The following is an 11,693-nucleotide window of genomic DNA, read 5'->3' on the forward strand; positions in this document are numbered from 1 at the left end:
GATAGATAGATAGATAGATAGATAGATAGATAGATAGATAGATAGATAAACAGTTTTGTATTTTCTGCACATGCTCTGCTCAGTTGCTCAAAATCACAGCATGAAGTACTTGATGAACTATTAATGCTGCCTCAGCATCAGTGTCATTTTACCTCGAGCTCACTGAACCCATGCACCCCCCCCCCCCACACACACACACACACACACACACTAGTCACGTCGATTCTTTGGCTGCTGCATGGGCATGAGGAAACTGCTGCATTTGTTTTGTCTGTTTTGTCCAAAGATGCTCTGACGTCAGGAGACGGCGTCAAGCAGGCGGCAGCGTCGGCTGGTCCGGGCTGCACGAGCTCCCTCCACAATTATAGTCTTTCAATCATGCGAGGAGACGGAGGGAGGGAGGGAGGGAGGGAGGAGAGACGTGCAGCTTGAACTCTGAGCATCCAAACAAGGACATAAAACATAATAAAATATGACCTCAGCCCTTAAATGAAACAAACACCTTAGAAACCGATTTATACAGATCCACACTTTAAAAGTTCTATTATTAAAAAAAATTACTTCATGTCTAAGGGTTTTATTTGAAATAAACACTTGAACACTTACATAATTACGTCCAAATATAAATAAATCTGCCTATTGGTTCATGAACACGAGCGAAGCTGAGCTAAAATATAAAGGCCTGAAATGATCAAAAGTAGAGAAATGAATATTTCTGTGATTCGTTTGGTTTTATTTTGATTTGTGCCTGTGATCTCGTGCAGCGTAATTGGCTGAGTCCAGCTTTATTTAGACTCCGCCCATGAGTCCTTAACCAGCCTGGCCCCGAGCTGTCAGCCGCAGTCTGGTGTCTCCAGCAGGTTCCGAGCTGAGCCTGCAGAGGACGAGCTGCAGCATCTGAGCACAGGAGAGCAGCTTTCCGAGGAGAAAACACCGACAAAAGGCAAGACATGTTTGTTTTATTCAAATTTAACGTGCATGCACAACAACAACAAAAAGTCGTCATTAATAATAATAATAACAATAATATGTTTGTTGTTCGCAGGTTGCAGATCAGCTCCACTTCTTGTCCAAAGAGGAGGAATAGCTCGAATCAAACTCCAGTCTCGTGCTGCAAATGAAGAGATCTTTAGAATAATTCCGCGCCATCTCCCTGGATATACTTTGTGTTGATTTAAAAGAAGAGGCGCGCCGTGCGTCATGATGGATGTGGCGGCTGATCAGCACCGCTGGATGCCTCACCACGCCGTGCTCAACGGACAGCACCCGGACTCCCTCCACCCCGGCCTGGGCCACAGCTACATGGAGCCCACGGCGCAGCTGCTGCCTCCGGATGAGGTGGATGTTTTCTTCAATCACCTGGACTCACAGGGAAACCCTTATTACCACAACTCAGCGCGGGCCAGGGTGTCCTACAGCCAGGCGCACGGTAACGGAGCTCATGCGTAATTCTCGGTTTCTGAGCGGGTTCAAAAGGGAACGAAACGTTTGAAAGTCCAGATTTGCATCTTTTAGTCTAAATTAATTCTTTTTAAATGAGTCTGAGCTGCAGGTTTTACTGAACAGATCAGGTCACTGATTTGAGACCGAATCATAAAACTTGCACATTTTGATTACAAATGCGGATTTTTGTTATTTTACGCAGAACAATGAAGCATTTATTTATTTGTTTGTTTATTTATTTATTTATTTAAACCGTTTGAAGTCAGTTTAATAATGAATGCTGTTTTTTTTTTTTTTTTTCACCCCCCAGCCCGTCTGACGGGGTCTCAGGTGTGTCGGCCTCTCCTCCACAGTCCGGGACTTTCATGGCTGGACGGAGGGAAAGCAGCCCTGTCGGCCCACCACCACCACCACCACCACAACCCTTGGGCCGTCAGCCCCTTCAGCAAGCCCACCCTGCACCACCACCCAGGCTCGGCCTCCCCCGGCTCCCTCCCGGCCGTCTATCCGTGCAGCAGCAGCTCGAACGCGGTCTCCGCATCTCCGCTGACGCCGCCGTCCCAAAGCAGCTCCCAGCTGTACCCGTTCCCCCCCACACCGCCCAAAGACGTGTCCCCGGATCCAGGGGCCGCGTCGCCTCACTCCTCCTCCCCATCATCATCCTCCTCCTCCTCAGCGGTCAGAATGGACGAGAAGGAGAAATACCAGGTGTCCCTACCAGAGGGCATGAAGTTGGAGGAGTCCAGTCCTCTGAGAAGCAGCTTCACCCCCTCCACCCACCACCCCATCCCGACTTACGCCCCCTACTCTCTCCCGTCGGCCCACGAGTACGGCGGCAGCCTGTTCCACCCGGGGTCTCTGCTGGGCTCTCCATCCAGCTTCAGCTGCAAGAACAAGAGCAAGGCCCGCTCCTGCACGGGTGAGCTGAACACACGAGTCCAGCATGTCCCAAATGATCAAAGGAATCTAAAATATCTCAGTCAAAGAGGCTTTAAGACCACCACGCGCTCTTTAAATAATGTTTTTCATGTGGCATGATGATGCGTAAATCTGTTCAAGTTCAGATAACTGTATTCCTTATATTAAAAAAAAAGTTTAATTTCAGTAAATAAATAAATTAAAAAATAATTTAAAAAGGAAACTATAAAAAGTTGACATCATCACACAGAGGGAAAAAAGACAAACCTATAAACTGTTTTGGTTTTTGAAAACATCTGAATTTTTAAGGAGAAAAATGCAGCCTAAACAACATTTAAATGATGATTTAAAAGATTTAGTTATAAATTATATATAAAAATATATATATAATTAGAAATTATATATTTTTTAATTTTTTTCATTGTTAATAAGAATAAAAAATAATTTATTGAGTAAAAATATGTGAAAGAAGCAGAACCAAAAACTGAAAACAGGACTGTTTCATCAAGTTACTTATCAGAACAGTGATTTATGTTTCTTAGCTGTACTAATGCAACAACAACAACAACAACAAAAGATGGATTCTATTTTAAATGCAGGATTTGAAAATCAGGAAGCTCCAGCAATGATCTTTGACCTAATAAAATTGATGTCTAGTATTAAAAATATTAGGGATCAGAACTTGCACCAGGAGTCATTTCAATAATTTGTTGTTGTGCATCTGAGCTGACTGGAACAAACTGGTCTGACCCTGAAAATAAGATTCTGTAAAAAGCTAAAACCTGAGAGTCTCTTCTCTGTTTGCCCTGGTTCATGTAAGACTTTGTCCTCATTGTTATTATAAGAGATATGGTCAAAGTGCAAACAGAAACATGCTCCCTAGAATTAATATGATTATGTGACGTGCTTTTTCAGTATTGCAAGCTAAAGCAGCTATTAACATGAACTGAAAATATTTTCTAATGACTTATGTTTTTCTTTGTAAGATTAAAATTCTAATTTTACAATTTTGTGATAAATGGTAGTAACATGAAGCAAAAACATGCATGCCTGCTTCTTTAGAAAAATAATCAGTCTAATTAAAGACAATGGAACTGATTCAAACTGGTTGGAAAATAATAAAAATAATCACTTGCATGTATTAAATTCTGACATTGTAACGTGTGTGTGTTGTGCAGAGGGCCGTGAGTGTGTGAACTGTGGGGCCACCTCTACGCCTCTGTGGAGACGGGACAGCACCGGACACTATCTGTGCAATGCCTGTGGCCTGTACCACAAGATGAACGGCCAGAACAGACCGCTCATCAAACCCAAACGCAGGCTGGTGAGTCCCGTCCTCTGCCTCATCTGTGGATGGAGGTGAACTAGTGCTTTGTGAGAGGGCAGTAAATAAAAAGAGTGTGAGGTGAAGGGTGAGGGGAGAAGGTACAATTCCTGGAAAGTTATATTTTCTCAATCAGCTTCCAGGAATTGTGTTTCTTCCTCACCTCTTGCTCCTGCAGCCCAGGCTGTACGCAGAGCGGGGCCCTCTGGGTTGTAGTTGTTATCAATATTACAGCTACTCCTGATACGGACACTGATAGCACGGTCAGTGGAGCATCTATTAAAACAGATGATTTACAGCACAAATATAGGACCTTTTTTTTATCCTAATGAGCTGCATTGTCATATTCAAGCTGCTCCGTGGACTTATTTCTTAACATTTAACTTTTAAAATGTGGAAGAAGCAGAACCACAAAGATGAAAGCAGTTTTTTTTTCTTAAAACTTAAAGAAAGTACACATGAGTTAGATAACATTTTGGTAAGTCAGAAACAAAAATGATGCTTAGATTAACCTGCTGGATGTTTTTCTTCATATTTTCATGATCATTTTGTTTGTTTGTTTTAATCAATAGCAGATCAGCTGTTGTGTTTTGCAGCAGGGTGTGAAATTTGAATGATTTAAATTATAATGTGTAGAAATGGTCCTAAATGTTGTTGTTTTTTTATTGTAAAGAAAGATTGAAAGAACAGAAAGATTTTACAGATCAATACAATGTAAATGTCTCCACAACCATTAAAGGTCCATTAGGAGATGAATGAGCTGTGTTAGTAACACTGTAGATTTTATTATTTATTATTATTTATTTTAAAAAGCTTCTTTTTTAATTATTCGTCTTCAGTGAGGAGCATTCCACTTCACTCGCGCATGCATCGTCGCCTCCGACAACCAAATCCATGAAAAACCGGCAGGAAAACAAGCTGTCTGCTTCATACAAATGATCCAAGCATTGTTTCCGCGCCACGAACCGGGCCTGCAGAACCACATAGATGGTCATATATCAGCTCTGGTTTCCGTACAGCCCGGCCCGGGAGTCGCAGCTCTGCAGCGCGTCCTGCGCTCTGCGCCACCACAACCTCCGCTTGTTTCCTATCCGGATGCCTGACCGCTCCTGATAAAACAGAAGCCCCTTCACCCCCCCCCACCCCCACCCCCCCGGCCACCCACCCTCCCTGCTACACCCTGCACACACCCCCACCCATCCACCCCTGCGGCTTCTTAACTCTAGACCTCATTTCTGAGGGGTCAGGCTCTCCGTCCACCACACCAGTGCGTAAAACAAACAAAAACAAAACGAGACATGAGGACAACTTTGTTACCATTTAATGATATAGATGCAGGTTACTGTTTACAATAGGTGGAATTTAAAAACATGAAATGTAACAAAACCAACATTTTCATAAAAAAAAATAAACACCTCATACTCAAAGCAACAAGGATTTGTAAAAGAATAAATGAAATATTCCATATGAAGGCAGCTAATATTTGTCAAAAGCAACACAGTTTAGTTTTTATTCAGCTCGTTGGTGAAAACAAAATTAGTTCTTTGCTCGATACGCGTGTCACATATTAGCCAGAACAGTAAAGATCTGCATGAGAGGAACTGGATTAGGCTATTGTTGGACAAAACAAAACAATTTTGAGACATACAGATCTTTTATTTTTTAAATCCCCCTTCTAAACTCTTGGAACGAGCATTAGCCACAGTTTTCCTTTGTTTTGAGACGGTTCGTTTGATAATCATCACATCACCTGAATCATTTGAAAGTGTGATCTTCACACCTCACCATGAGGGAAAATTCTGCTTATAATGTGTAAATGCAAAAAATCTTTATTCCTGTTTGTGGTGTTGATGGTCGAAGTTGAATCTTTAATTTTAATCTCTCGCAGTCGGCTGCCAGACGAGCGGGCACCTGTTGTGCCAACTGTCAGACGACCACCACCACTCTTTGGCGGCGCAATGCGAATGGAGACCCGGTGTGCAACGCCTGCGGCCTGTACTATAAACTGCACAACGTAAGTCTCTGCCCTCTAACCCCCAGCGTGGGCTCAGTAAACTGACAGGTTGCATTGATTATTGAGTATTAAGGAAAGAAGTGCAGAATAAGAGAAGCAGAGAGAAATGTTCTTCTCTCTGTAGCGTTTTCTTTGTTTGTGTAGAAGTTAAAATCATATTTTAGGCTACTGGTTGCTGTTGTTCCTGGAAGGCTTTGGTTTTACGTGCGCTCAACCAAGATTCACTATGCAGATCTTCATTTGATTTATAATTCATAAAGCCATTTATTTCCTTCACAGTGTCCATTTCCATTTAGAACCAAATAAATCTGCCTTAACTCTTGAACTAAGCACGTGGCTCCACTGTTCAGCTTCTGTGCTATCCCTGATTGTTGTTAGCAACAAAAGTTTGAAACCTTTTGTCTTCATTTTCTTAGAACTGATGTGCTTAGTTTAGAGTTAATGTGGCTTTATTTGGTTCTAAATGGAAAAGGGAAAGGTAAATGGACATTGTGAAGAAAACAAATGTCTTTTCGAAATTAAGATTTGCATAATGAATCTTGGTTGAGCGCACGTACAACCAAAGCCTACCAGGAACAACAGCAACCAGTAGCCTAAGATATAGGATTTTAGCTGCAACAGTTTGCTTCATTGTTTTCATGATCATTCCCTTGAGGGTCACAGAAGGACTGATGAATCTCAGCTTTAAGATGCAACTGTGGTCACTTGCAATGATTCAATGATTGAGTTAAGAAGTGTGCACTCAAAGTGTGATTGGTCCTTAGTGCACTGTGATTTATTTTGGATCAGTGTCGCATGGTCCTACCGTATATACTTCTGTGGAACAGTGAACATTAAACAGTGGCTCACAATAATAATGTTTAATGGCATTTGCTCAAAAACGGCAGTTTCATTCCGATACAAGTGATTATTATGTTTCTTTTTTTGTTCTCAAGCTGAAAATCAAAGTGCAGGTTCAGTGCTGTGCATCAACTATTAATGAAAAGTAACACGAGTCATATTTCTTTCACTCATTCTTTCCTTTTATGGGTGGAGAGGTGCAGCATGAACAAATAAAATCATAACAGGGCGTTGCTTTTCCTGCTTAAATTGACAGAGAGTCAAGAAACTGTTTTTTCAGATGCAGTCCATTAAATGGATGTTATTAGTTGCTATCATCTCCATAGGTAGCATTCAGACTGTTCCCCCTCCTAGTAGGTTTAAAGTTACATTTTTATGGGTGATAATATGCATCGTGGCTCGAGTGTAAAATCGGAAATGTATTTTAGTTTTCTTTAAATTACCCTTTTCCTAAACCTAACCTTATACCTGACCCAGACCGCTGACCCTAAACTGAACCCCCTGACCCTTGAGCCTAAACCCTGACCCTAAACCTAACCCCCTAACGTAATCCTTTTCCTAAACCTAACCTTATACCTGACCCAGAGCACTGACCCTAAACTTAACCCCCTTACCTTTGAGCCTTAACCTAACCCTTATCCTAACCACATACCCATTTTAGCAGTGATAAGAACATACCTTTAAATCTACTAGGAGGTAAAGGAGGGGCAGTCTTAATGCTATGTATGGGGATAGAAACTAATAAAGGCCATTTAATGGATGATAACATCTGAAGCGGGTGATTATTTTTTTTTGGTCCAGGCACAAAAATGCCCCAGTTAGAATATGTTTTACTTTTTAAACCTAGAATTAATATTAAAAGGTATCAGGTTATTAAGCATTTTGGGTTTAGCAAAAACGTGATTATATGTGATTGTGGTTTTAAGTGAGAAACATTTTTCTCAAACTGGGATGGTTTGGGATGTTTCTGTTATTCCTCTGCTAAAAACTCGTACTTTTAACATTTCACCATATTTATATAACACCTTTTAGACAAGATTGTTGATCTTCTCGCCCATTGTTTCTCCACACAGGTGAACCGACCCCTGACCATGAAGAAAGAGGGAATTCAGACACGTAATCGGAAAATGTCCAACAAATCCAAAAAGAGCAAGCGTGGCTGCGACAGCTATGAGGAGTTCTCCAAAAGTCTGCACGACAAGAGCTCTCCCTTCTGCACCTCAGCTCTGGCGGGTCACATGTCCATGGGGCACCTGCCGCCTTTCAGCCACACGGGACACATGCTCCCCACGCCCACTCCCATACACCCATCGTTCGGCCACCCGCACCACTCGAACATGGTGACGGCGATGGGCTGAGAGGAGGGGTTTCCAAATGTTTTAATAGCTGGTTACGCAAGTGGGGATATAATAAAAGACAGCGTGTACAGTACAGATGTGCAACATGTGTGTCTTTAACTTGGTTTCATTGACACTGCTGTGGGAGGACTTTGACTTCTTATCCGTAGGTACCAAATTTGATGGAGAGGCATTTGACTTCCTGTTGGCCAGGCACGCACATGAACACAAAAAGGACAGTTTTGCTCCCACTGACAGCTTGATCATCTGCAGCGTGGCTGAGCATGTGTCCAACAGGCTTATTGTAACTGTGAATAATGTAAAAGTGCGAGACCAAACGGTGCGTCCCAGACAGAGTTAAAATACCCTTCACTACTTAAAACAAGCTAAGATTTTGTTTTCAGCTCGTGGACACTTTTTCCACAAGAGAAAAAGACAAAAAAAGGGAACGAAAAACAGGTTTATGGTTTCTAATTTGACACTGTTTCTTATAAATATTGTTATTGTAAGTAATATTGTTATTCAGATAATTTATTTTCACTATTTTTTGTGGCTATATTACCTGATTTATAATATGGATGATGTTATCCCAGTTATGAGAATATTTTTAGCTGAAAGCGCTTTGTCTGAGCTGGTCAACATTTATACTTTAAGAAATAAAAAAAATAAAAAAAACACTAAATATTTTCTGTTTGTTGAACATCAGGTAAAAAACATGTTGTACATCTCTGTTGATGAATAGATGAATAGATACATTTTACTAGTAAAAGATGAGTTTTAGAAATACAAACAAAGCATCAGCAACAATTATATAGTTTCATGCATTTTTTTTTCTAATTTAAAACATTATTATGCACATCATATGCACATCAGGCATCCACGGCTCTTCATCCTCACTGGAGCTTCATACTCACAGACACTCATCTGACTTTTATGAAAAAGTGCACATAAACCAGTGTAAGATTTGCTTGATGGCCAAATGCTAAAATGGAGGTTTTTGTCATTTCATTCCTTGTATTGGATGCATTCCACAAAAATACTCCAAAAGTTTCTCTGCCTTTTATTACATTATGCTTGAATCTTCTTTTACATATTTCAGCTTTTCCCTTTTCGGGAGTCGCCACAGCGAGTCATCCTCCTCCATCTCACTTTGTCCTCTGCATCCTCTGTCCTCACTCCATCTCCTTGTCCTCTCTAACTGCATCCATGTATCTCCTCTTTCTATTTTTCCTGGCAGCTGCATTTCTAACATCCTTCTATCAATATACCCACTGTCCCTCTTCTGGACATGTCCAAACCATCTCAATCTGGTCTCTCTAACTTTATCTCCCAGTTGTCCAACCTGTGCTGTACCTCTGATGATCTTATCCATCTATGTCTCTCCTAAGGAGAACCTCAACATCTTAATTTCGGCCACTTCCACTTCTTTCTCTTGTATTTTTGTCCATGCCACTGTCTCCAGATCATACAACATAGCTGGTCTCACCACTTTCTTGTAAACTTTTTCATTGACCTTTGCTGACACTCTTTTGTCACAAATCACTCCTGAAACTTTTCTCCATTCACTCCATCCTGTCTGGACTCTCTTTTTCACCTCTTTACCACACTCTCCATTTTCCTGGACAATGGACCCCAAATACTTGGAAGACCTTTGTGACCTCTGCTCCTTGTAGCCTCACTGTTCCACCGACCTCCCTCTCATTCACACACGTACTCTGTCTTACTACGGCTGACTTTCATTCCTCTTCTTTCAAGCGCATACCTCAACCTCACCAAGTTATCTTCCACCTGTTCCCTGCTCTCACCACAGATCACAATGTCATCTGCAAACATCATAGTCCACGAGGATTCCTGCCTGACCTCACCTCTTAGTCGGTCCATCACCAGAGCAAACAAGAAGGGGCTCAGAGCTGATCCTTGATGCACTCCCACCTCCACCTTAAATCTATCTGTCACTCATACAGCACATCTCACCACTGTCCTGCTGTCCTCATACATGTCCTGTACCAGTCTAACATACTTCTCTGCCACTCCAGATTTCCTCATGCAACACTACACCTCCTCCCTCGGCACCCTGTTTTTCTGAATCCACGACATAATGAACTTTGTTTGAATGAACACAAGTATAATAAACAAATTTGGAAACTTCAGGTTTTCACACAGTTAAATAATTTGATAACAGTTTCAACAGACTTCATAACCACCACACTGTAATTGTGTGTGTGTGTACACTTTTTTTTTTTTTTAAATAGCTTAATCTCATCAATTTTCCGGCAAAATAAACAAAACTCAGTCATGTCACACAAGATAAAAAATGGCCACTCCACCGACTGATTCTATCCTATTTGTTGAGGTCAGTGACAATCATCATGATAAATGTACATTTTTATCCTTTAATCGTGTTTGCATTCTGCCAGACTAACAACACCATCCTTGACTCTTCTTTAACTCAGCTACACTGATTAATGTGCACCTTTATGTTAATGGTCATTAGTGCAGTAACAAGAACTCTTTTAGCTCACTATGTGGTAGCACGACAGCTCAGTGGTTAGCACCGTTGCCTCACAGCAAGAAAGTCCTGGGTTCAGTCCCCGGTTGGACCTGGGGTCTTTCTGTGTGGAGTTTGCATGTTCTTCTCATGCTTGCATGGGTTTTCTCCGGGTACTCTGGTTTCCTCCCACAGACTAAAAAATATGCATGTCAGGCTGCCTTCAAGCCCAGGCCTCCCTCGCAAAAGAGCTCTGTGATCTTAATGAGATTTGCCTGGTTAATAAATGAAGGTTAATAAAAATAATAATCACATCATGGCAGCAGATTGTAACAGAAGAAGTTGGGACATGACTTTAGGAATTGAAGCTTATAAACATGTCTGAAGTGAGCAGTTTACATGAAGAAATCACCAAATTTATCAGTGAAAGATGTTCTGATTCACACAAGGTGATTCACAAGACTGATCAACATTTATCTGTAACATTTAGTTGCATTATTTGTTGTGCAACTGAGTGAAACACAAAAAGCAAAAACTTTATATACTTTAGACAATGAATCATTTTTCTGCACATAACATGATATATGAGAAGCTGGGTTTCACTCTACACACACAAACTTACTTCTAACAATAATGTGTAATTGCCGTTATTATTTAGGTTTTTAGGTTGTAAATGAAAGTTGAAGTAACTTGAGAAACAAAAAACAACAACACACACAGCCAAAAAATTACAAAAAACTAAACAAACAAAAAAAACAACAACCTGTAAACTCTGCAGAAAGACCTGCGAAGGAAAAATTAAAATTAGAGACAAACGTGTTAATCCTCACCGCACCGTGTTGTCCAGTTTAAGTCTCATTTACACAGGAATATAAAAAAAACTACAACTGTTTATCAATTTATAGGTGGGAGGGGGGGGGGGGTTTATAAAAATGGGACACAGTGTCAAAGTTGAAAAAAAAAACACAGCACATGAAACAGCAACATACTTACTAACGTCAAATGTTATAACTCATTATCACGTATGCGTGTTAAAGAGTTGTTCTTGTCTGGATCAGAGTGCTGCATAAGCATGGAGCCTTTCACCCGAATAAGCAAGGAGGCTGCAAGAGTCGTCTGACCTTGCAGGAAAGACACTTCCTCATGCTCTCTTTGAGCAGACTCACAGAAGAAGCCATGTAAATATCTTACCTGCTTGTATTTCAACTCTGCTTCATCTTGCAAGATTAAACCTGGGATTAAGAAAATGATCTACCTCTCCTGTGTGGCGTATTTATTTAATGAGCTTTTGAGCAATTTTTTTCTTAGTTCATATCTTAGATGTTATTA

The 11,693-nt window shown here is 41.0% G+C and overlaps 1 protein-coding gene across 1 annotated transcript; it reads left to right on the forward strand.

Annotated features, from left to right (window-relative positions):
- Positions 1–1,057: 1,057 nt before the first annotated feature.
- Positions 1,058–8,207, forward strand: gata2b (GATA binding protein 2b). Its single transcript, XM_037679561.1, has 5 exons — positions 1,058–1,429; positions 1,754–2,362; positions 3,540–3,685; positions 5,574–5,699; positions 7,613–8,207. Exons 1-5 carry the CDS (start codon positions 1,201–1,203, stop codon positions 7,895–7,897), a joined length of 1,395 nt encoding a protein of 464 aa, XP_037535489.1. The 5' UTR covers positions 1,058–1,200; the 3' UTR covers positions 7,898–8,207.
- Positions 8,208–11,693: the final 3,486 nt, after the last annotated feature.

Source organism: Nematolebias whitei, chromosome 7 (assembly GCF_014905685.2).
Source record: "Nematolebias whitei isolate Nwh7 chromosome 7, NemWhi1, whole genome shotgun sequence".
In the NCBI taxonomy this organism is placed as follows: domain Eukaryota; kingdom Metazoa; phylum Chordata; class Actinopteri; order Cyprinodontiformes; family Rivulidae; genus Nematolebias; species Nematolebias whitei.